Here is a 26,902-nt window from a genome sequence, read left to right as displayed (position 1 = left end):
GCCGTTCGCCATGATCTCTACTACTACTCTTACAACAAAGACTATCAGGATGGTTTTACACAGGAGGGTCAGTGCTAAAAATTCTCCTCTGAAAGCCAGTATCAGACCGTGCCATGTGAAAGAAATCACATCTGTTGCCAATAGCTACTGTCTTACTTAGATGCCATTTGTAACATCTGCCTTTCTTTTCAAAGAGATGGTTCACCCCAAAAATAAAAAAAGTGAAAATTAATGGTTTACTCACTCTCCACCTGATACGAACCAAATTTGAGTTTCTGTTGAACACAAAGGAAGACCTAAAGAATGTTGTGGGGGGCATTGACTTCCATAGTATTGTTTTTATTCTTAAAGGCTTTTTCCAACGTGTTTTCAGAATATCTTGTTTTGTGTTCAACAAAAGAAAGAAATTCATAAAAGTTTAGAACCACTTGAGTGTCAGGAAATATTTGTTTTTGGGTGAACTGTCCCTTTATATAAAATTGTAGATTAGACTGTAGGGAATTTAAAATACTTGCTTTGTTCTTATATTGTCAATAGAAATTATAAAAAAAACATACACCTAATTCTAGCCTCTTGAAATATACCTCCTGAAAGTGCAATTTCATGATGTTTATGGTTGTTGTTTATTTTTTTTTTTTTGAACGAAAAATAATTTTACTTGAAATATGCTTGGACATTTTGTAAATCAAGAAGGGAAACTGTTCATCATCATTCAAAATAAATAGAAGCTTTGTCTATCTGTATTTTTTAGTTTAAATCTCGACATGAATTTTAAGGAAAAGTTTATGCAAAAAATGTTTTTTAATTACCCATTTAAGAACAGCTGAACTTTTAGTCTTATCATCTCTAAACTACACTCACCGGCCACTTTATTAGGTACACCTTACTAGTACCCCCTTTTGCTTTCAGAACTGCTTTAATCCTTCATGGCATAGATTCAGAAAGGTACTTGAAATATTTTTCAGTTTGGTCCATGATGACATGATAGCATCACGCTGATGCTGCAAATTTTTCAGCTGCACATCAATATCTCCCAATCTCCCATCCCACCAAATGCCATAGGTGCCCAATTGGATTGAGATCTGGTAACTGTGGAGGCCATTTGAGTACAGTGAACTCATTGTCATGTTCAAGAAACCAGTCTGAGATGATTCGTGCTTTATGACATGGCGCGTTATCCTGCTGGAAGTAGCCATCAGAAGATGGGTACACCGTGGCCATAAAGGAATGGATATGGTCAGCAATAATACTCAGGTAGGCTGTGGTGTTGACACAATACTCAATTGGTACTAATGAGCCCAAAGGGTGCCAAGAAAATATCCCCCACACCATTACACCACCACCAGCAGCCTCAACAGTTTATACAAGGCAGGATGGATCCATGCTTTCATGATCTTGACACCAAATTCTGACCCTACCATTCAAATGACGCAGCAGAAATCGAGACTCATTAGACCAGGCAACGTTTTTCCAATTTTCTATTGTCAAATTTTAGTGAGCCTCTGCGAATTGTAGCCTCAGTTTCCTGTTCTTAGCTGACAGGAGTGGCTCCGGGTTTGGTCTGCTGCTGTAGCCCATCCGCCTCAGCATTTAGAGATGCTCTTCTGCATACTTTGGTTGTAATGAGTGTTAATTTAAGTTACTGTTGCCTTTCTATCAGCTGAAACCAGTCTGGCCATTCCGCTCTGACCTCAACAAGGCATTTGCGCCCACAGAACTGCCGCTCACTGGATATTTTTTTCTTTTTCGGACCAATCTCTGTAAACCCTTAAGATGGTTGTGTGTGAAAATCCCAGTAGATCAGCAGTTTCTGAAATACTCAGACCAGCCCGTCTGGCACCAACAACCATGCCACCATTCATGGCCAGTGTACATGTCAACAGTTACTGACACTTTTTATGTAAAACAAATAATAACACATACCGGCGAATCTAAATGACCCATGGCTCCAGATGATACACAGGTCTTGTAAAGCAAAACATTCATTCTGTGCAAGAAACATTACATTTATAACATTATTACCTTTATTCCTCAGTCTTGGTAAACAATCCTGAGTGTGTTCATGAAGTGTGCGTAGCTAATATCTCTTACTGTGTACATTTAAGTTCAGTTTCTTGCACAGATCAAACATTTTTGCTTTATAAGACCTCAGTGTATCGCAAAGAGCCATGAGTAATTTTGTTTTGCTTGTTTAAGGTTTTATTTATTCTCAAAGTGACCATAACCATTGAATTGCATTTTATGAATCATTCATTTTTTGTGAACTAATACTTTTTTCATTATATGGAATGAATATGACAAAATATTATTTTGTAAAAGAAAGATATCATACAGGTTTGAAGCAGCATGAAGGTGAGTAAATGATCAGGTTTTCATTTGCAAATACAAATATGCATTCAGCAATGTTTACATGTAAGCCACACTCTTAGAGGTACTCAGATTTCATTTAATTAGCATACAAGATGCAAAGAACATAAAATGATATTCATGTTTCTTATGTCTGTGTCAGTCATGTCCAGTCATTCACGCATAATGCCTCTACATAACCTGATTCTACATGATGAAGGGTCATTTGGCCAAGAAAACAATTATAGACTTATCATAAAACAAACCAGGGGCTAAATAAGAGCAATTATCCTATGATATCATGAGCTTTATGTGGATTGGCATCTTGACAGAAAATGCAGAGCCACATTATTTGTGCGGTTTATCATGGCTTTGTGTTGAGAGTCACTTAGTTTGATTCAGTACCATTGGTAGTGATTCATAAAAAAAGGTCAGTTTTAAGTACTTCAAATGTAAACATCCTGCTCAAGTACTTGCATTTAAAAAATAATTGATAAAGGTCTTTCAATTATGCTACAGAACATTTGATATATTTGATGTCTACGTCAGATTCATAATAGGCTGCAAATAATAGAGGCAAACAAAAATAAAGCTAAAATCTACACTAAGGTTCCTTGAAAAGAAAGGAATGGAAAAACCATAAGGATAATCTTGTTTTATTTAATTTTTTTTACATTTTAAAGCAAATTTGTGAAATCTTTTGTAAAACTAAAATTGAATAACGTAACAGTTCGGTAAACAATATTACTAATTTTTGTGCACCGGTCTAGTGTATCCTGTAGAGGCTGTGTGTTAGCTGCCTTTACCAACAGGAAGGCCCACATGTATCTTCAATCAGAATTCCACAATTTGCACCTAAGCTCATTTTCTAGCATGTTTAGACCAGAGTCAGAAATTAAATATTTCATTTAAGGCTTTTTTTTGTGTTAGTGTTAATAAAGTAATATATAAAACTGATCTTTTTTTGTCTCAAGTGAAATACTTACATATAAATAATCACTGAACTGCTGTATTAACAATAAGCTTTTATACATTTAAAAATTATGCATAAAAAGGGAGACAAACAATACGGAGTATGGCTGCAATCTCATGACAAATTATTGATTACTGCTCTTGGCATTCTAATAATGTTTACTATTTATTAATATATAAATAAATCATTTTACATATTACAGGCAAACATGTCGGTCCATGACATTAGTCTAGCACAAGTTATAATTAACGAAACTGCTAAATAAATCTTAATTAATTACCATTAAATAAATCAGACACAAAATGTAAGAAATCATGGATACATTTTTTTTTCTGTTTTAAGTAAAAAATAATGACACTAATTAATATATTATAGGTACGATTTACTAAAACATGGAAAATTCATACATGGTGGCCAAAATAAATAAAAATGTGGGAAGGAATCAGTAAATCGTTGCTATACATTACGAAACTAATTGTGGAAAATCTGAATCCAAGTCTACATATATATATATATATATATATATATATATATATATATATATATATATATATATATATATATATATATTATCCAATGTAACATACACTTTTCAATAACCTTAAGGTTTTTTTTTTTACCGCAACACATTAATTTAATTGTAAAGGGGCATTTTTACCACATTATCTTGAATTTGTGGAGCATTTTTACCACAAGCAGCCTGCTAATTTCTGACCCTGATTTAAACCCATTGATTTTGTTCCATCTGGGCCTGCCCATGGGTAGCATATTGCATGGAGAACGGAAGATTGTCATGGGTTTGACATTTAGTTTCCTGATAGATTTACCTTTTAAAAAAAATAAAATAAAAAATGAAATACAGAGGCCATCATTGTTAAACAACTTATGTAGAGTCCAGGAACATGACATGAATGAAGTGTTGGGACAAAAAGCAGAGATGTTCCTTCCTTGTTTTCTGATAACCAAGAGGATTTCATTGGTTTGGGAGCAGTGCCTCCATCATCACAAACTGTACTGAAGCGCTGTGGCCACAGACAAGGGTGTCTTATAACGTGGAGTGACATCTGTTTCTGCTAGAGCTCTCCAGATTTCTGGTTGCAGGTGGTACACACCCGCACAGGATGGTCCCAACCCCTGGAGGGCACGGCCCGTCGATCTGGGGAGCAGTCGTTACATACTCCTTGTCCGCATGCACGGCAGTGATGAATGGAGAGACGGGCGTTAAACTCACGCTGGCACTGGTTACAACATCGGATGTCTTGATCAGGGACCCAATACGCTGGACGAGCGGCATCTTTAACCAGACCTAGTAAAAGCACATTTTTTAATACTTTCTTTATGCAACTAATGAAATGTAAGTGTAATCTTAAAGATAAGAGAAATGTGAGATGAACAAGCCAATAGTTAATAATTCATAAACTTTGTAATAAACTGATTTTGAACAGGGCCCTGGAACTCCTTAAAATTGTGTGAATTTTAATCTACTGTTGCCAAGATTTGAAAAATATTTGATTTTAGACAGTGCTTTGAATCTGCAAGGAAATTGTTATTGTGTTGCTTTCATTATTTACTTATTCATTACTTAATAAATATGTTATGTTAATTAACTAAAAATAAATCTTTTGCTTTTAGAGTCTGCAACATGCCAGTATCATAAATAGTTAGTCGTTTTTTTTTTATCTGCGCCTTTTGAAATGAAAATAAATACAAATTTAAGATGAAAGATGACAAATTTTTGATGCGAGTAAATTATCTTGAAGAGTGTAAATGACAGCAATTCAATGTTGGGCTTGAGGCAATCCTGCCATCAGAAAGTTTGCTTTGTATACTATACTATTTAATACAATGACAAATAGCATCTAATATAATTTGAGGTATGTACAGTTGAAGTCAGAATTATTAGCCCCCCTGAATTATTAGCCTCGCTGTTTATTTTTCCACCCCCAATTTCTGTCTAACAGAGAGATTTTTTTCAACATATTTCTAAACATAATAGTTTTAACAACTCTTATCTAAAAAGTGATTTATTTTATCTTTGCTATGATGACAGTACATAATATTTTACTAGATATTTTTCAAGACACTTCTATACAACTTAAAGTGACATTTAAAGGCTTAACTAGGTTAACTAGGCAGGTTAGGGTAATAAGGCAAGTTATTGTATAACGATGGTTTGTTCTGAAGACTATTGGGGAAAAAATGCTTAAAGGGACTAATAACTTTGGCCTTAAAATGATTATTAAAACATTTAAAACTGCTTTTATTCTAGCCAAAATATACAAGAAAAAAATATTATCAGACATTCTGTGAAAATTTCTTTGCTTTGTAAAACATCATTTGGGTAATATTTGAAAAATAATTAAAAAAAAAAAAGGGGGGGGGGGGGGCTAATAATTCTGAGTGAAACTATATCTATTTTGCCACACTTGTAAAGTGCACTGCTAAAAATGCTTTTCTTACATAGTTTCTTGCTTCAAGTCCAAATATCTGAAAAGAAAAACTTAAATCAAAAAGCAATTTATAGACAAGGGAAAAAAAATTGTCTCGTTTTTAGAAATAAATCAAAATGTCCGTTTTTCCTTAAAACAAGCAAAATAATCCGGTAATGGGGTAAACTTAATCTTTTCAAAAAGAAAACAGGTTTATTTGACTTGTTTTGAGGAAAAACTCACTTAATTTTGACTTATTATTTCTGACAAGACAATATAGTTTGCTTGTCTAGAAAATGCTTCTTGATTTATGATTGTTTAGATATTCAGACTAGAAATAAGACAAAAAAAACTTTAAGAAAAATACTTTTAGCAGTGTGTAGAATGCACCTGGAAAGTGCTTGAAAATTCATTAAATTTGACTTGAGAAAAGGTGTAAGAACCCGAACCAATTTTCCAGTGCCAATTTGTATTCATACTGCCATTCTGTTTTTATAGGTTTGTAAAATGGTGAAATCCGGCGAAGGACTCACCGAGAGGGATGTCTATGGCTGTGACCACTGCTCCTAATGTGTTTTGAACCGCTTCTCCAACTTTCCTGGCGATCAGAGTGCCTCCTTCTTCCTCTTCTAGTGCAGCGTCCAGTAGTTCTGTGTGAGGTTTAATAGCAGTTATTATTATGGGTTGCAACTTTGTCACACATTCATTAGCACCTTTATTATTTACACCTTGCTTTAGTATTGGCTTGAACCCCCTTTTGCTATCAGAACTGCCTTAATTCTTCATGGCAAAGATTCATAAAAAGTTATTGGTCAATATTGTCATGATAGCATGAGGTAGTTGTTGGATCCATCATGCAAATCTCCCATTCCAGCACATCAAAACAAGATGTTTTTTTAACAATATGGCGCATTATCCTGCTTGAAATATACAATGGTCACACGAGGATGAACTTGATCATTAACAATAGCAAGGTATGCTTTGGCACTTAAATGCTGCTTAATTGGTATCAAGGTCCCAAGAAAACATCCACAACAACGGATTATTTACACAAGGGTAGTATAGATCCATGATTTCATGTCATTCTTGCCAAATCTGAACCTTCCATCTTAAAAGACACAGTTGAAAGCGAGCCTCATCAGACCAGGCAAGTTTTTTGCTCAATCTCTTGCTGTTTGATTTTGGTGAATCTGTGTGAATTGGAAGCTCATGTTTTGTGTTGTCAGCTGAAAGGAGTCCAACCGGTGTGTCTTCTGCTGTTGTAGCTGAACTGGTTCAAGGTTAGGTATGTTGTGTGTACAGAGATGCTCTTCTGCAGACATTAGTTGTAACAACAGCTTATTTGAGTTGTTGTTTACACTAAAGCACATTTGTTTAAAAAAACTATTTGCCAAATAGCGTCAACACAATTTTGGCATTTTCGACCCAAAAAAAAATTCAAACTTTTGGAAACAACTCTTTGGCTAACTACAATCACTCTCTGATTGGTCTATTGGACTATAAGGTATAGTGTAGATGAAGATAATAACAATAAAATAAAAATGTAAATCTGGACCATTTAATAAAAATATAACGCACTAGTATGAACGGCACCTGAACTATTGTGAACAGAATCTTTCTATCAGATGAACCTGTCTGGCCGTTCTCTTCTGACTTCTGCACTGTCACCTACAGAACTGATGCTCAATAGATATCTTCTCTTTTTTCAGAGCATTCTCCGTAAACCCTAGAAATGGTTGTACGTGAAAATCCAGTTTATCAGCAGTTTCTGAAATACTTAAATCTGCCTGTCTGGTATCAACATTCATGCCACGTTCAAAGTCAGTTAAATCACCTTTCTTCCCCTTTGTGATGCTTGTGATTGTATGTGAGCAGATTATCTTGACCATGGCTGTCTCTCAATTCCAAGAACACAGAGAACAGACTAGCGTTCTCGTGGAGACCGGTCTTGCCAAGTTACCTCGGAAGAACGAACTCGGGAGACCGCGAGAACAGAAAACACGTCCTGTGAGAAATGAGATGCTGCATTCTTCCTGATGGTCAGATGACCACCATGTGTTTTTAACGGAAAATTATTTAAGCATTACAGCATTCATACAACGATTTACTGTTTTTCCTTTTTTGCAATATAAACCAAGAGTGTAGAATTAGCATGGACGGAGGGGACGTGTCCCCACCAATATCAATAGATTATTAAAATTGTTTCCATCAATAACTTAATCACCCCCAAAATAAAATAATGCTTTGTGGAAATTTTCCAGTCAGGCTTACTGTGCAAACATGGACATAGGCAGCTACATTTTAAAGAAAAGTGTCAGTCACTTGAAGTCAAGTTCACTACAAGTCCATTATAATAGTAAACATGGATGTGCAATTAATAAAACATGTTTTAATTTTTGCCTCCAGGTCGATTATGAAAAAATAACAATTAAGATAAAAAAATTATTGTGTCATATGCTTGTTTAGTAATGTTTTTATTATTAATTGTATTTGATTGATTGATTTATAAAAGTTTTTTGGATATGTAAAGTCATCTTTTAAAGTGCATAAATGGCAATATTATACTTGCAAAAATGTGTTCAAATGCGGCAGTAAGTGATTATTCATAAATAAGCCCTCAGTAAACTGAACTATTTATTAAACTACTTGTTTTGTCAGACATTCCTTTCACTTTACATTCACTTCACATAAAAGTGAAGTTAAATTTAAATTTTACTATTAGGGGGTTGATGTCAAATTTGGTCCCCACCAATATCAAAAGCAAATCTTCGCCCTTGATATATACTATGCATATAAACTTAAAAATATACATTGCACAGTACAAATAAAACAAGTTTTAATAAGAATTTCAGCAAATAAACACTCTTGATGTGCTTATGCTTTTATTAGGATTTTCATGATAATGTTTACTTTTACCGTTTCATTTAGGGGAAACTCCTGAGATAAATAAGTTTTATCTCTGAACTTTAATAATAATTCTATATAAAATGCTGCGCTTCCCACCTTCTTTTTTCAGCCTCAATGACTTCTGGGACTTCTCAAGCAAAATTTGTGCTCAATTTTTACATCCTTAAGAACAAGTCCGGGAACTTAAACAGTTCTCCAATCTCACGGTTTTAAGTTTTGGAAATGAACTTTAGCAGTTGATGATAACATTACACAAAGATGCAAGAATCCTGAAGAATGCATATTGAGAAACGGCTCTCGTCTACATGTGTAAGTTCATTGAATCATGTCATTGGCTGAATACATATTTGCATTAATGAGCAGCTGAACAGGTGAACCCACTAAAGTGTCCATTCAGTTTGTACTGTACCTTCTGGGATGCCTCTGTTCTGAAAACAGGCGTCGCAGACTCGTACAGGTGCCAGTCCCCAGCCTCTCTCAGGGACTGGCCGCGTCTTAGAAGAGCAACCATCACAGAAACCTTCTCCACAAGCTCGACAGTGGTGCTTTGTGTCATTATCCTCGAATCCCGCTCCACATTTATAACATCTCTGGAAAACAAATATACTCTTGCTTTAGTAAAGACTTCTTCTGTTCATTGAAAAAAGAACATAAAAAAAAAAACTGGCTTTGAAGCTCACAAGGATGAGAGAATTAGGCTTCCAGTAGGCAGGGGCAATCTGGTCTGTTAACCAGGCGGTCACGGCTTTGGCAGGCTTGACGCTGAGCTCTGAAACAGACTGAGCCATAAAGTTCACACCATCCAGCAGCCTCTGCGCGGCGTTGTTGTTGTCCTTCAGGAATTTGTCAGACTGAGACACAAACATGAAAGTGAGCAAAGCTAGGTATTTAAATGGAAGAACAGTGAGGTAAAAGCAGCTGATTTCACTCACCCCTGGCCAGACGTGCTGGATCTCAGTCCGAACCACTGTATCAACAGGGTCCTGGTTCCCATACCAGTATTGCCTACTTCTATAGATCACTGAGCAGTTTGGACACTCAATCACATATCTACAAAGATAAAAGCTATTCAGTCAGGTCCATGTGTATAAAGGCCTGTTTACATATATTAATATGATGCATTTTGGTCACTCAGATAACAGGGAGAAACATTTACACTTTGTGCTTTAATCCATCTCTTTTGACCACTTTTCGCAATAATTTGAAGGCAAAGTATATGGCTGGGTGTGTTTAAAGTGCTTTTTCTCCTATATGATTGCAATATAAGCTCATGCAGTTTACATATGTGCACAAAGTGGGGTAAAATGGACAATAATACACTGAACAGCAACCTTCTTTATTTACGAAAAAATTAACAGATTAAATTAGCATTGTACTTTTTACAATTTTGGAGGCTTTAAAATAAACCAGCCCAATCTTATGGGGAAACATAAATATTTTACCTTTTCTTAGAAAAGTGGCCAATCATCTTCAACATCATCATCATATAAATTCATACAATTGCATTTGCATAAAAATCCTACCCCTAATCCTACTCTAAAAAAAATACAGTTTGCTTGAAATAAACATGAAAATAGACTATTTTAGCATAAGTTTAACCACGTTCTTTAATGTTTAAAATTTTGTTCAGTAGAGGGAAATCAGGTGGCTACTGTGAATGTTTGTGGATTAACATAGATATATTAACTAATCTAAATGTTCTTCTTTTATAGCAATAATCCAGTTACATGACTCACCCAGACCAGGCATATATAGCCAAACCAAACCAAGGTGAATCAGAAGATGCCGTCGTCTTTGGAACCACAATCACCTCTTTGCCGCTCTCATAACAAGCCTTGAAGCAGGTAAATGCACATAACGTCAGAGCTGCGCAGTGACAGAGCATGTGTAGCTGTATGGTCAGAAGATCATGCATTTCATCGTTTACAACCTACCTTGCAGGTGTAGATGCGATTATCATAGTGGGCTGAATAGCGACAGCGGTGTTTAGCCTCATGCACCACACCCTCTCGTAGGTGATTCATACTGTTTTTACAGCCTGAGCTAAAAAAAAAAAAAAAAAAAAAAGACAGCCAAAGTATTAGAATTACTTTTGTTTAACTATGCATTTCAGAGGGCTTACGTGCAAGGAATTTTACACCTGCATTGCAAGAAACATGTCTAAATAGTAGTTAAGGCACCACAGTGGCGCCACACAAATTATTAAATTCCACTAAATCTATTATTTGGACTGTCTGAATAAACCAAAAATCTAAAAGAACTGTTATCTGAATATTTTATATATATATATATATATATATATATATATATATATATATATTAGGGATGGGAAGATTCATCGATATGTATCGATACGCGGTCATGCGCGTGCACGATGCGAGTGCATCGGTTGAGCAGCAGAGGACGAATGAAATTTTGGAAGCAAATCGAGATGCATCGGTTTTTCCGAGATACAGCTTATATTTTTAATATAGAATGTATTTTTTATTTATTAACAAGTGTTGTCAACCTGTTTTTGGCGCATAATTTAATCGACCTACATAAAGTAAGCCTTAGCAACGGATTTGTGGATGTGTACACTCACACTACAACTTAGTGTATCAGGTGTGCGGATGAAGCTAGTGGAGCGCCCTCAGAAAGCGCGAGAAGCAAAACAAACATTTTATTCCTCACTGAGTTTTAAATCTAAAGTATGGCAAGCAACATTATGGATTTAAGGATGGACGACATGACAGGACAGATGCAATTTGCAAAATGTGCCGCGCATCTGTAAAATACGCGGGCAGTATGATTAATCTGAAATCTCACTTGTAGCGGCGCCACGGTGTTGTGCATCTTCCAGTGTTCCTGCATCCCCGGCTTTCGCACTGCTTCAACCAGCTCCAAAAGTGGTGAGAAAAGCATTGCAAGTTTTTTTTTCCATGCGCAACAGTTTTGTGCGCTCTACGCCAATAACGAATGCTATTGCATTGTTCATCTGCAAAGATATTCAGCCTAGTGTCACGGAGAACGAAGGTTTTAAACACCTCCTCCTGTTAATTTTTATTTAATTATAATAATAATAATAATAATATTAATAATAATAATGATAAAAATAATGGGTGGCACAGTGGGTAGTTTGACCACCTCACAGCAAGAAGATTGCTGGTTTGTTATATTTTTATTAGCCTGTTGTTTGCAGTGATAGTGATGTTTCAAAGCAGCATAACACTGCTAGTTCACAACCTTAAGTTTTGAATAATCAGTGGCAAAATATCTTTGTAAAACTTGTTTTCATAGTAGAAAAGTTAAATCACAATTCTTGTTGTGCAATGGTAAACCTTTATGTTGAAAGAGTGCAAATATATATATATATTTTTAATATATATTGCACTTATACATTCTGTTTATCTTGAAAATACTTAAATAATATGTGCTATATGTTCTAAAATGGCCCTCTACTGTAAACTGACACTCTGGCTCTGAGAGAAGAGCCAGTTTGTAAAAAAAGTCTTGGTTTTGCTTGGTTAATAAATAATCAAACTCATTCAATGGCACAGCATCCTCTTTCACATCATCTCATAAACTTGATCTAATTAGTTAGTGCTGAAATATCGCATCGTATCGTGATATGGGTGTGAATCGTATCGTGTTGCATCGCAATATGTCACAAATGTATCGCTAATATATCGGATCGTATTCCTTGTATCGAGATGCGTATCGGATCGGCATTATAGCTTAGATGCCCAACCCTAATATATATATATATATATATATATATATATATATATATATATATATATATATAGACCATTTCAATTTGGTCATCGATCATTGGCCCATGAACATTTCCTGCTCTTTATCAAACTATTTTATAACAGTATTAAGAGGCAATTCAATCATAACTTATGTTAAAACAGCCGTCATATTATTATTTATCAACATGTGGCTCTTATTTGATCCTCAGAAGCTAGAAAAATAAAAGATATAAAACAGGAAATAAGTTGGGACCATTGTTTTGGTTTTCATCCCTTAAAATGGTCTATAGAATATTATATATATATATATAGTTTAATTCACCAGGACTGCAATATTTTGATCAAAAGGGAAGACAGATTTTTCTACACATTAAAGAATAAAAAAAAAAACATCAACTAAAATGTTGTTAAGTGCTCAACTGCATTGATTATGAAATAAAGTTATTCTTGTGCAGTCAGCAAATCAACATAAACCGTTTATTAAGGATTAAGTCACTGAAGATTGGAGTAATTTATTTAGCTGTCATTAGAGTTTTTTTTATATTTAAATATGTTACATTTAATTGTAAAAATTAAAAATGGTATTGTTTCACTGTAATTATCAATCAAATGATGCAGCCTTTCTGACAATACAAGATTTTAAGGACACTTAAACATTAATAAGCAAACTTTTAACCTGTCAAGCACATATGCAATGTAATGTGAGTGCTGCTTTTGATAAAGCTAAACCAGTTTGGAATCAGGATCTTAGGATCAGGACTTACCCACAGCTAAGGCAGATGCTGGAGCAGGTAAAGTATTCATCTGGAAAGAAAGAGTTGCTAGCCAGATGCTCATCAGGAATCTCTCCACTGAAGCACTCACTCAAAGCCTTGAAAACAAGAGCTTGATCAGTCACAGACTGTGATACATTACGATTTTCAACCCTTAACAGCACACGTCTTCAGAATTTATCAAGGCCAAGATTGGCATTTTTAGTTTTAATGTAAGAAAAAAAACACTTTGTGAATAGAATTTATTTAAAAAATGTTTCTCCTCTGCGGACATTTGTAGAAAAGTAGTTGGAAATTTTTTACACTATTTCAATGCATCAAGGAAATGAATTACCTGCAGGGCCTTATGAATGACACCGGCAGAGCGTGGAGATCTGGTAGAGTTGTTGTCTAACTGCTGCTCAACGCTGCGCAGCAGGCCGCTGAAGTCAGTTGGGGGATTGTGTGTACGAGTGCCCCGGTACTGAATAGAGCTGAATGCTTCTGGAAAGAGGCCAAGCTTTCTAAAACGTTCTTGAAGAAGCCGTTCTGCTGATTCTGATGGCTTGTCTACAGTTCACAAGAGAGAGACAGAGAGGTATTAAAGGAATAGTTGGCCAAAAATGAACATTTGCTGTTAACTTACTCATACCTTTAGGCAATAAAAGTGAATTTTATTCTTCAATAGAACATTAAAGATTGATTTTTATCAGCTGAAACTGTGCTCCTTGGTGATTTATAAAATGTAAGTCAATGATTACCCGCACTTTGAGGGTCAAAAAATCCTGACTGCAAGCTACCAAATAATGTTGGGTTTCTTGCACTGACTGACTGTTTTCCTTTACAACACCTCAATTCATCATCATGTAATGTAATGTAGTTTAATGTGTATTTATAAAGCGCAATTATTGTGTGTGCTTCACAATCATGATGGAGGTCTCTCCACACCACCACCAGTGTGCAGCATGCACTTTGATAATGTGACGGCAGCCACAGGACAACGGCACCAGTGAGCTTACCACACACCAGCTATTGGTGGAGAGGAGAGACAGTAATAGAACCAATTCGGTGGATGGGGATGATTGGGAGGCCATGATGGGTAAGGGCTGATGGAGGGCATATGGCCAGGACACCGGGGTTACACAAGAAGTGCCATAGGATTTTTAATGACCACAGGGAGTCAGGACCTTGGTTTAACGTCTCATCTGAAAGACGGTGCTCACTGACAGTACATCGTATCCTTTACTATACTGGGGCATTAGGACTCACACAGACTGCAGGATGAGCGGCCCCTGCTGGCCTCATTAACACCACTTCCGACAGCAACCTAGTTTTTCCCATGTGGTCTCCGATCCAGGTACTGACTAGGCTAAGCCCTGCTTAGCTTCAGTGAGTAACTGGTATTGGGCTGCAAGGTGATATGGCTGTGGCTGCATAATAAGCCACAGGTATTAATTTTGTTTTGCTTGTATATATATTTTTTGACTCCCAAAGTGCCGGTCACCCTTGACTTGCATTTTATAAATCACCAATGAGAAGATTTTTAAGAAGAAAAAAAAAGTCACCTACGCCTTTGATGGCATAAGAGTGATCAAATTAATTAATTTATTTTTTTTGGCTGTCTGTGTATTAATCTTAATCTTTGTGCAATTTCTAATCTGTTCAAATTAGACATGCTGTAAAATGGAAATTCGCTAAAAAAGTATGTACTGACCTGAGCCTAATAACTTTGTGTGGACTGTCTCATGGAAGATTATAACGGCAGGACCCAGTGTTGAAAGGGGCACATCCAAACCACATCGGGCAGTTGTGGCTTTCAGTTCCTTTGTAAAATGCTTAAGATAAGCGTCTGACGCATCTCCAAGAAACTTGAAAAGATCATCGTGGAGCCGGTCAGCATGTGTCCGATAGATGACGAGATCTGACACGGCAAGCACCTTCAAGAGGAGACGAGTTCGCTGTCCTTGGTTGGTTCCTGCCCCCAGGAGTCCCTCTGTGTCAACAACCACCACCTTATGCACAGGGTCCATTGCTGCCCACACTCCAACGGTGCAGGACTCTTGGGTTGGGGAAGTCTTAAATACTTCACGACCCAGAAAGAAAGTGTGATTGAGGGTGTGCGATTTGCCTTCTCCAGTGTTGCCAAAAATGGATACCACCTTCAAGAGCTCTTCAGGTCTACAGCCTAATTTCCGCACAAAATCTTCTTCGTTCTTCACCTATACAGGTTGGGGAAACAGATGTGTTGATTATTATAACTGTATTACGTTACATTTCACTTTATGCAGAAAAAAGGGATAGTTCACTTGAAAAATAAAATGCACTTATTGTTTACTCAAACTATACTCGTTCCAAACCTGTTTGAGTTTCTTTCTTTGTTGAAGACACAAAAAATTGTAATTTGAAGATTACTGGAAATTTGTGTCCCCATAAATGTTTGGTACCACCAACATTTTTAGGGCTTTACTCGTTTCACACCTTTGAGTTTCTTTCTTCTGTTGAACAGATAAAGCTTTTTTGAAGAAAGCTGGAAACCTGTAACCACTGACCTCATAGTATTTGTATATCCTACTATGGAAGTCAATGGTTACCAGTTTTCAGCTTTTTATAAAAAATCTTCTTTTGTGTTCAACAAAAGAAAGAAACCCGTAAAGGTTTCTAAACTTAAGGGTGAGTCCATTGTAATTTTTGCGTTAACTATCCCTTTAATGGGTGAACTGTCCCTATTTTACTTGTGCAATTTAAAATGCATACAACCAAAAATGTTAATAATTGTCTTATTAATAAGCAATTTTCCTTGACCATTTATGAATTTACTAAAGCAACTGTTGGTTGCCTCATCGTGCATGGCATCGTATAATCACTCAACTCCTTTTCCCATATAGAAAGTTTTCAAATATTCATAGAATAATTCACCCTAAAACTGAAAATTCTGTCATCATATATTGTCCCTTTATGTCATAAACCTGTTTAAGTTTCTTTTTTTTTTCTATTGAACTTTAAACCATTGACTTCTATTGTATTTGTTTTCACTATAGAGGTCAATAGTTACAAGTAAATTCTTGTAGTTTCTTGTTGTTTTTGAGGGCTTTACTTGTTTCCAACCTATATGGATTTCTTTCTTCTGTTATTTTAGATATTTTGAAAAAAGTTTTTTTTTGAGCCTTTTAAGAATTGAGAAGGGTGCAGAATTGAGAGGGCAAGTGCTCTCTTTGCATCCATTATGCACACTTATGCCAATGACCTACTAAGGTGACTCATCTATCCAAAATGAAAAGTGCTATTATTTCAAAATATTCAGATTTATAGTAAGACCACAAGGGCACCATTTGGGACTAGGCTTATAGGTGAATCTGAACTTTTTTTTCACAAGCTGTTTTTAGCCTAATATTTCTTAGAGAAGATTTTGTGTGCAGAATCCCCATATAAAAGAAGACTCCAATCAAAGCTTCATGTCTACTCATTAACCAATTAGCCAATCAAATCTGAGGAGCAGAATTGACTTGTGTATAAAGGAAAACTTCTATGAAAAGTTTAAGTACCTGCATGTCTTCATTTTCATCCACTAGAAGAAAGCTGGTGACTTTCTCCAGTTTGGCTTTGAGCTCATCCAGCTGCTCGTCTCCGGTGCTGCAGTTGTTCTCCGGCGGTTTAGAGGGAGGAGGGTACGCAGTGAGAGGGTGCTTTCTTTTACTGACCCCGCTGTGAGTCCGTTTTTGACAGTCCAAGCACAGGTTGATTTTGCACCCTTGACATCGAACCACTGCTCTCAGCCGACCCCCGTTCGGCACCCCTCCATCACCTTTACACGAATCGCAGTAGGGTACGTGGCCAGGAGCGATTCGGATCCTGTCGTGGTTCCTCATGCGGTCCTGACGGTGGAGCTCCAGCTCGCAGCGGATGCACTGCAGGCTGCCGCATTCGTCGCACTCGAAGGCGGCCTCGTCCGTGCCACCGCAGGCGTAGCTCTCCTGACAAACCAGAACGCCGTTCAGCCCCTTCTCCGCCGACGAGCCCTGGCCGCTCATTATACGTCCAAATATAATAGCGAGGTAACGGAAGCGAACGAACTTGAACGGAAATTTCTCTGAAAGTTACTCAACTACAGCAGAGAGCAACCTAAATGTACAATCAACTACTGACACGCTATATAATACCTCATAGATAATGCATTTAGCGTCCTAAACAATATATCTCACTCGTCTGCTGTGAATTTCATTGGAATTCAAAATGTGATGTCAAATTATGACACTGGCTTAAAATCAAATATTCAATATGAACTATAAATAGATCAGTTGACATCCGTGTAGCACTGGCACTAGGACAGATTGTCGAGCTTTCTAATTGATTTAAAAGTGTTCAAGCGGTCTAAACTGACAATCTACAAGCCATAAGTATCGAAATGTTTGTATTGGCAGACATAAACACTGAGAAAACAGCTACATTCGAGTGTTGTTATCGCCCTGGGCTTTTGTTACTCAAGCTAGCTACGATTAGCATACGTGACTGGGCTGTCTCCTCTAGTTTCAAAGACTAAATACTAGTGGGGTTAGAAAATATGACTTCTGTATCTGAATTAATAATGGTTTAGTATCGTACAGTCCTTAAAGTATGTTCACCCAACAACACACACTGATCAACAGAGCTTTGACCGAACAAAACAAGCTGATTTCGAGCCAGAATCACACCGCAGTTTTCAACAAACGAGCTGCTGAATTCCCTCAAACATCGCACACGACAACGACTCTGTCATAAACACAAAAACAATAAGCCGGTTGATGTGAAGATAACTGTTTTTGCCCACCAGCTTGTAAAATGATTCCCCTCCCCGGTAGATTCGGGTGAATGTTGTTGCCAGGTCAGATCAGCTGATCGGCTTGTTTTCACTGGAGCGGGAGTCAAAGGTTACCGACCGCAGGGGCTGATGGGAAATGCAGTCAGATCTCATACATTTCCTAAAGAATCGATAATGCAATGGGGAGAGGTCATCTGAAAAATATTTCAAAAACAAAATGGTGGTAGAATACAATTTATGGGAATGTACTAGGCAGTTTTTTTATTGTAGGCTACATTTATTTGGTCGATTATTACCTTCACATTGCTGGTGACAAAGACACTAAAATATAAATAAAATAAAATACTTAACATTTTAATTGTTACTCAAGTTAATATAGTCTTACTGCATAATCTAATAACATCAAAACAGTTAGCGTATTTCACATGGCACTCCGGGGGTATCCTGCTGTTCCCAGGCCAGCCGAGAGCCGTCCTGGGTCTTCCCCGAGGCCTCCTCCTGGTGGGACATGCCTGGAACACCTCCCAAGGTAGACGTCCAGGAGGCAGACTTCTCAGCTGACTTCTCTCGATGTGGACAAGCAGCGGCTCTACTCTGAGCTCCTCCCGGGTGTCAGAGCTCCTCACCCTATCCATAAGAGTGCACCCTGCCACCCTTCAAAGGAAACTAATTTTGGCCTCTTGTATATGAGATCTTTTCCTTTCCGTCATGACCCAAATCTCATGACCACTGGTGAGAGTAGGAACGTAGATTGACCGGTAAATCGAGAGCTTTACCTTTCGGCTCAGCTCCTTCTTTACCACAACGGACCGGTACATCGACTGCATTACTGATGACGTTGCATCAATCCACCTGTCAATATCACTTTCCATCCTTCCCTCACTCGTGAACAAAACCCCAAGAAACTTAAACTCCTCTACCTGGGGTAAGAACTTTCCTCCAACCTGGAGGTGCAAATATTACTAATCAAAAATTTTATTATTTACTTGTATTTATTTAAAAAAATATATTTTTGTGAAACATAGCTCAGTAAATAACTTAATGAAAAAGATCATTTAGGCTTTTACAATGTACTTTACAGTGTACTTGTTTTCACTGGAGCGAGAGCTAAATATTTTTGTGCAACTGGTTTTGTGGTCCAGAATGGGAGTTTTCAACCCCAGTCCAGTAGATGGCGAAAACGCACCTGTATGTTATTTTGCCAACGTCACATTATCATAAGAAGAAGATGGTTTTACTGTTGGTGGAAAAATAATAATCTAAGCAAAACTATTTATTCTGAAGTCTTTATTAATGTAATTTTCCGACCGCGAAATAACCAGCAGTGATCGAGATGGCCGACGAAGAGTTCACAGACATAAATGGCAACTGGATTTCTTTAGACTGCCAAACGCACTCTTCTTTCTGCAGAGAGTTTACTGTTACCTCACCCAAACTGTCCTTGCGCAAGGTGATGGTGTACACCTGCTGTGTGTGGTTATTTGCTTATGCTGTGTTCTTCTTCACCCAGGTAAGAACATTTTATCATGCGGACTATGAAGGCCTTGGCGTCTTTTGCTGTTTATTAGACAAAAAATGACTGTTTATTGGACTTTGATTTGACATTGCGCGAAAACGTCTATTATACAGTTGAAAACAAATTTATTAGCCCTCCTTTGAAATTGAACTTTTTTTTACTAAGTTATTTTCCCAAGTTTTCTTTAACGTTTAGAGAAGATTTTATTTAAAAAAAGAATTTAATGATAACATAATTATTTTGTTTTTTGCCATAATGAAATTAAATAATATTTTACAATTTATTTTGCAAAATACTAGTAATATTAATCTAAAAATGCAATTTAAAGGCTTAACTGGGTTATTTAGGGTTAACTAGGTCAAATCATTGGACAACAGTGGTTTGATCTGTAGCCAATATTTAATATTTCTTAAGGGAAAAAAAATACATATTTAAAATGTACGTCCATATAGTGAGGAAACAGAAGTAGTTTACGTTGTCATTTATAGTGCATTTATTACAGCTGCTGAGTGCAGGTTAAAACATTTGATTGTGCATGAGGCTGTATTTGGAGATCAAAATAAGAAAACAATATATAGTTTCTCTGAAAAAAAAAAGCTTCTAAAAAGTGTAAATGAAAAGTATATTTGGAAATACTGTAAATATTTTCCTTGCTCTGTTAAAATATCCATCGGCAATTATTCTAAGAAAAAGGATTTTACAGTAAGGCTGATCATGTGGTCTTCAACTGTATTCAGTGATTTTATCACATGAGCCAAACCATAAAAAATGCTTTCTTTACCCATCACAATATGCAATTTTAAAGAAGATAAAACCAAAATACAGAATATGTTGGTTCAATAAAGTCGTATCCCTCTAAATCCAATACACTCAGTAACCATTTCATTTGGCAGGATTATAGTCGAACAGGAACCCAAATTAATCATGTTTGTGTTTTTAAGGCCTGTGATTGTGTAAGCATGTAAAGCATTCATGCATAATGAAATAATGAAAACTATTTTACATTTGATTACTCAATTTGAGTACCCGAATACTGCTAGAAGGTTGTTGTTTTCATTCATCGCTTTGCTCTACTGTTTTTATCAATACTTTTGATTGATTTATTAAATTTGATGCAGATACACTCCACAAAATCATCATAATCAATGTAAAATTATGTAAATTCTTTCCAAATAGAGCTATTCATTTCATCTGGTGAATTTATTTACAGAATCTCAATGTGTATTGACAAAAAACTAAATACTGCAATATCAGCTTTTTCCCAATATCATACAGCCCTAGTATATATCTCAAAATTCCACTTAGTACTAAGCAAGAAGAACTTATTCAGGAATTTCCAACATGGCTGCGATTGAAAGTTTGATATTATAATAGAATATATGAAATATTTTCGTGAATGTCAAGCAAATGTTCAATATAAATCTAACCTAATTGCTCTTATTGATCTAATATAATTCTCCTTCTGTTTAATATTCAGAACACGGCGGTTCTGTCAAGTGCCATCATCCTCACTTTAGTTGGGATGGTGATTCATATTCACTTTGTGAAGGTGGACCATGAGACCCTTCTCATAATAGGCTCTCTGGGTGTCCAATTGTCCTCGTCTTACGCCTCTGGACGAGAAAGCACGACTTTCATTGAGATGAGCAAGCTGAAAGACATCGTCATAAATGAGGCTGTTTATATGGTAAACACACAGTGACCTTCACGCATGATAGATATCGAGATGTAAAAATAATCAGTGTTTGTGTTTTTGCTCCTCAGCACAACATCATATACTATCTGTGCATTCTCATCAAGGACCCAGCAGATCCTGAGACGGTGACCAGTGTTGTTCCTCTCTTCCAGGTTCAAAACAGCTGTTGTTATTCATTCGCAAAAGCAAGATTATAGGAATTTGTGACATCTCAGTATGTAAATGAACACCTTTGGTTCTTCCTCCAGAGTTCAAAGCCTCGGCTCAATTGTTTGATTCAAGTGTACAAGAGCTGTCAAGAAATTCTAGCACAGAGCAGATGACGCAGAGGTAATGCTTCATGTTTTGCTAGATATTCTGCATGTTTTACATGACTGACATAGTTCTGTGTCTATATATGCTTTATGACTCCATGTTTTTCGATCAGCAGAGGCTTTCTTTGAAGATGAATGAAGATTGGAAAACTCCAGAACGAATCATAAGCACATTGTTGGTAGCTTTTTTGTATTGTCAGTAATACACAATGCATTTTGTTACATGCAGAAGTTTTTAGATAGGCTTCGCATTCAAAAACGTTTGTACATAACAGTATTCTTGCCTCATTTAAAACATTATTTAATGATTAGCCATTTAGTTTTTTAGGATGTGTTCACACTTGTTTTGCATAATTTTGTTAAAAAAAACTGACAACGGAATATTTTCAATATATATTTTAATATGAAGACTTGAATAGATCTATTCAGAAATAATTCATTATTTTAGATTGATTAGGGTGATTATTGTTATTATTATTATTATTATTTTCCATTTTAGGGGAGCACATTTGGATCAAATATAACAAATCACAAGAAAAAATAAGTACAACAGAAAATACAATGGTCTATGGTTCACTGGTGAGACTAACAATACAGAAATAAATATGACACTGAAACAATTACTGTATGGTATAAATATTTAAATACAAGTAATCTTTGTTAAAGCTACAGACATAATTGCTTAAATGCTTTTAACAGGGTGTCCCCGAGGTCTTACAAAGTAATAAAGTGTCTTAAATTTCAAAAAACAAAATTTTAGGCCTTAAGTTTGAAATTCACTGCAATATTGTGCTGCGAGTCTTAAATCATTTTACACAGGTCTTATTTTACTATTTCCATTTAAAGCTACCCTATCGGGCTGACACCCAATCACCAATAATCAGTCTTAATTTTTTGGTTCATATTTAGTTTTTTTTATTGTTATTATTTTTATTATTTAAAAAGATACATGTCACATAAGCTGTTAGACATTTTTACAGCTAATTAAATTCCCTAATCAGGGAAAGAAAACTAAAGCAACGCATCCTTTTACATGATCTTCCATTAATACAAAAACTATTTACAGAAGTAACCGGGCCATTCAAAATTCTTAGTGTTTAGAGCTGTATCAGTCTAAAATTTCACTCATATGCTTTTGAAAGGGTCTTAAAAAGTCTTAAGTTTGACTTGAAGAAACCCTGTTTAAAACCCTTTTTTAGAAATGCCTTAAAAACACCTGGAAATAATAAACAATAAATTTCTTATGATTAAACAATAAAATTCGGGGTGCTGGTCAACCATAATACAGACTCAACATTGTAGATCCTGCGATGAGACAATTGCAAATGTACACATTGCGATATTAATGCTGAAATGATATATTGTGCATCCCAGCAAGTGGATCAACCAGATAAATCTTGGTGCATTCCCAAAAACACAAGATGTGACTATTAAAAGGATTGATTGATGAATTATGTTCATATTCTGAACCCATAGTGAAACGGGACCACGTGTGTAATAAATTTTTTGCTCTGCACCAAAAGAACAGAACAGAGCTCTACAATAAGTGTGAACACACCCTAAGTGCTTTCATTCCCTTTAAAATGCCTCTGGAAAATGACACTCCAACCAATTTTTAGATTTATACACTGAATCATTTAGTGTAGAACTAAATTACGTGTAAGTTTAAAGAACAGGAATAAATAGTAATTGAAAGAAAGCTTAAGTTGTAGCAGAAAACAGAAATAGTTTTTTCTTATAGCATGTAGTCCTGTAATGTTTATTTAGCATCTCAGAGAAATAAGATTATAGTTTACTTTATAGAAATGAGTATTTTTCTGTTTAGTGTCATATATGTTAAATAATAAGTTCTAAGTTATTTCCTTCTGACGTTAAGTGACCACTAGGGGGACATATGTGCCAAATTTTTAAGCAACCTACAAAATCAGTTTGATTAAAATTAATAAATTAACTAATTATATCATGTATTTTACTATTTTATTAAATGTTAAGTTTTCTTAGAAAACTGAAGTAGTTTTTTCTTGTAGTCTGTAACTCCAGTAATGTTAATTTACAACATCAAAGAAATAAGATTACAGTATACTTTATGGAAATTAGTATTATTATTCTTCTGTTTAGTATCCTATGTGTTATAAGTTATAAGTTACTTCCTTCTGACATTAAATGACCACTAGAGGGACATATGTGCCAAATATTGAAACGAACTACAAAATCGATTAAATAAATAGCAATAAGCATGATATAATTATTTCATATATGGTACTAAGTTAATATTGCATTATAGTAACAGTATTTTTTAATATAAATTAGCTCTTTTCAAGTTATCTTTTTTTCATTTAGTTATTTTTCCTGATTAGACACGGTAACATTCATTACACATTTTCATGGAACTGATATGTCTGATAAATAAAATAAACAGACTTTATTTAAACCGTTTATAGAGAATCAGCGTTTTCTTGTGCTCTGAAAGCAGATCTTATTTGTCCTGGATTGTTGTGGGTCACTTGAGGGATTATGCTAATCCACCTCATTTGCCTTTCGGTGGGTCAGCATTTAATTGTGTTCCAGCTTTTGTCAGGATGTCTTGTTTTCCAAAGTGGTTTGTTATGGCTGAGGCTCGTCTAACTGGTACATGATTTCTCATAACGGAACACAACTTGCTACTGAGCTTCTGGGAGATGTTTTAAATGAATGTAGAAGCTGAATGAATTACTGTTTAACTGAAGTGTGTCTAATCATTATAAATAGTCCGTTTGGACTAAAGAGGTCAGACGGCAGAAGGGAAGTGAAGCTTTCTTGCGATATCAGTTTCATATAGTATTTCTGTGACCAGCTGTCGTGTACATCCATCACACTATAGATCTTACTGTCTTCTCGAACACAAAAGTATTTGTTTTGTTTACCCTTGCACATGATTCCACTAGCATTTACATATTCTGTTGAATTGTTTTCCATGCCACCTCTGTGTTATTTAAATAGTCTGCTTGTTCCTTATGAGAAGTCGCTGCGAGCTGCAGATGAGGGCAAGAGTTGTCATTCAAGTTTGTGGAAAGAGAAACCACCCTAGTTTATTTGTGTTCGTTCTGCTTTTTGTGTACATGCGGCGAAATATTCCCCTTTAATTTTAAAGCCAACTGACAGTATGACTCCAAATTTCCCTTTTACTTGTGGTTGAATTCATTTTCTGGGTTCAGGACAAGTGTGGATGAAATGGCAGAATATCTGGCATTATACTAATCAGAAAAACAGGCAAAGAAACTACCACAAATGTGAACAAAATTTACGTTAACAAAATCTTAGTACAAATTTGTATTTCATATTTAGAGTTAGCTATTACATTCTAATTAGTGTATACATTTGATTTTAATTAACATTAAATAATTCGAAGTGAAACGTACTCACTTGTACTTTTATATTTACTCTTACAAAAAAAAAAAAAATGATTGATTTTAATGGCAGCAATTGGGGGTAAAAATTATTATTTATTTATTTTCTCTACAGTTCAAATGTTTAAGATTGTTAGGGTCTTTTATTCACTGGCCTGAGTTCTGACCCTAAACTTGTAAATTAAGTTTACAACTTTGTTCCCACTTCAGCATAAAAGGAAAATAGTTAAAACCGTAAAAATAGCAATAAAAGCTTTGCAACATAAATAATACACACAATAAACAAGCTTTAAGTATATATATATATATATATATATATATATATATATATATATATATATATATATATATATATATATATATATGGATGGATGGATGGATGGATGGATAGATAGATAGATATTTATGTATGTATCAATAGCCTCCCTTAGATTTTGTTTTTCTTTTTTATATATTTTCCAAATGATGTTTAACAGAGCAAGGACATTTTCACAGTATGTCTGATAATATTTTTTTTCTTCTGGAGAAAGTCTTATGTGTTTTATTTTGGCTAGAATAACAGCAGTTATTAATTTTTAAACACCATTGTAAGAACAAAATTATTAGCCCCTTCAAGCTTTTTTTTTCAATAGTCTACAGAACAAACCATGGTTATACAATAACTTGCCTAATTCCCCTAACCTGCCTAGTTAACCTAATTAACCTAGTTAAGCCATTAAATGTCTCTTTAAGCTCTTTAAGTGGCTTGAAAAATACCTAGTCAATTATTATTTACTGTCATCATGACAAAGATAAAATAAATCTGTTATTAAAATGAGTTAAAACTAGGTTGGGAAATGTTGAAAAAAAAAGTCTTCTCTTTGTTAAACAGAAATTGGGGGGGGAAATAAATTAGGGGGATAATAATTCTGACTTCAACTGTATGTATGTATATACAGTTTACAGTTGAAGTCAGAATTATTAGCCCCCCCCCCAATATTAGACCGCTTGTTTATTTTTTTTCCCAGTTTCTATTTAACTGGGAGATTTTTCCAACACATTTCTAATCATAATAGTTTTAATAACTCATCCCATAACTAATTTCTTTTCTCTTTGACATGAGGACAGTAAATAATATTTTACTAGATATTTTTCAAGACACTTCTTTACAGCTTAAAGTGACATTTAAAGGTTTACCGGGATTAATTAGGTTAACTAGGTAGGTTAGGGTAATTAGGCATGTTATTGTATAACAGTAGATTTTTCTGTAGATTATAAAGAAAAAAGATAGCTTAAAGGGGCTAATAATTTTGTCCCGAAAATGGCTTTTAAAAAAATTAAAAACTGTTTTTAATCTAGCCGAAACAAAACAAATAAGACTTTTCCTAGGAGAAAAAATATTATCAGACATACTGTGAAAATTTCCTTGCTCTTTTAAACATTTGGAAAATATTTAAAAAGAAGAAAAAATTCGGAGGGGGCTAATAATTCTGACTTCAACTGTTATATATATATATATATATATATATATATATATATATATATATATATATATATATATATATATATATATATATATATATATATAGCATAATTGAGTACAACCCATTTTAAAAATAAATATTTTGATCCATTTCCCAGTGAATATACTGTAGGCGATGTATTTTGGTGCATTTTAACAAAACAGATTTATTAAATAGATATATTTATTAAAATAATATTTTAGTCACCAAACATATTTAGAAATTGAAAGATATACAGTTAAATTCAAGCAAAATGTTGCAAGCTAAATTTTTGCTTCTTTTGGTTTTTCCTCTTTTTTAAAAATTTGTATTTAATATTTTTCTATAACATGTAAATTTGGGTGTACTAGGTTTTGGACTGTTATCGTAAGTTATTTTGTTAGATAAGCTTCAGATTTGGCTTCAGTACTGACTAATCTAATGTATATGCACAAATATAGTATTGTTTAGCATCCTGTTAAAAATATGAACTTAAAAAATAGATTTGTGAGGGGTGTACTTGTATATGCTGAGCACTGTTTATATATATTTTTAATAGATGTATGTAAT

The 26,902-nt window shown here is 35.1% G+C and overlaps 4 protein-coding genes across 6 annotated transcripts in view; 2 read left to right on the top strand and 2 right to left on the bottom strand.

The window, feature by feature from the left end:
* Positions 1–743, top strand: part of wdr21 (WD repeat domain 21) — a 14,812-nt gene extending 14,069 nt beyond the window's left edge. For both annotated transcript variants that reach the window (XM_087296472.1, NM_200701.1), the window contains 1 exon segment: positions 1–743. This exon segment is cut by the window's left edge and continues 155 nt beyond it. In XM_087296472.1, the coding sequence (XP_087152598.1) occupies positions 1–78 (78 nt within the window). In that variant the 3' untranslated portion in view covers positions 79–743.
* The window catches only part of LOC147839360 (uncharacterized), a 963,858-nt gene extending 937,573 nt beyond the window's left edge, over positions 1–26,285 (bottom strand). The window contains exon 1 of the mRNA XM_087298300.1: positions 25,498–26,285. The gene's annotated coding sequence lies outside the window, so the exon portion shown is untranslated. The remainder of the gene's footprint in view (positions 1–25,497) is intronic.
* Positions 2,426–18,023, bottom strand: zfyve1 (zinc finger, FYVE domain containing 1). Its single transcript, XM_087298301.1, has 11 exons — positions 16,687–18,023; positions 14,859–15,363; positions 13,500–13,714; positions 13,157–13,263; positions 10,590–10,698; positions 10,392–10,489; positions 9,588–9,705; positions 9,336–9,506; positions 9,065–9,245; positions 6,282–6,398; positions 2,426–4,625 (listed from the first exon to the last, which is right to left on the bottom strand). The coding sequence occupies exons 1-11, from the start codon at positions 17,170–17,172 to the stop codon at positions 4,393–4,395; spliced, it is 2,340 nt and encodes a 779-aa protein (XP_087154427.1). The 5' UTR covers positions 17,173–18,023; the 3' UTR covers positions 2,426–4,392.
* On the top strand, positions 19,154–23,901 carry pigh (phosphatidylinositol glycan anchor biosynthesis, class H). 2 transcript variants are annotated; one of them, XM_087296597.1, is made up of 5 exons: positions 19,154–19,449; positions 20,933–21,142; positions 21,220–21,303; positions 21,400–21,481; positions 21,582–23,901. In XM_087296597.1, the coding sequence occupies exons 1-4, from the start codon at positions 19,273–19,275 to the stop codon at positions 21,472–21,474; spliced, it is 546 nt and encodes a 181-aa protein (XP_087152723.1). In that variant the 5' UTR covers positions 19,154–19,272; the 3' UTR covers positions 21,475–21,481; positions 21,582–23,901. The 2 variants fall into 2 exon arrangements, with proteins under 2 accessions (XP_087152723.1, NP_001002565.1); NM_001002565.2 differs by having other exon boundaries at positions 19,155–19,449; positions 21,579–21,993.
* Positions 26,286–26,902: the final 617 nt, after the last annotated feature.

Source organism: Danio rerio, chromosome 20, assembly GCF_052040795.2.
Source record: "Danio rerio strain M-AB ecotype USA chromosome 20, GRCz13ab, whole genome shotgun sequence".
Taxonomy (NCBI): domain Eukaryota; kingdom Metazoa; phylum Chordata; class Actinopteri; order Cypriniformes; family Danionidae; genus Danio; species Danio rerio.
Note: the sequence above shows the minus strand (reverse complement) of the source record. Positions and strands in the feature narration are given on the sequence as shown.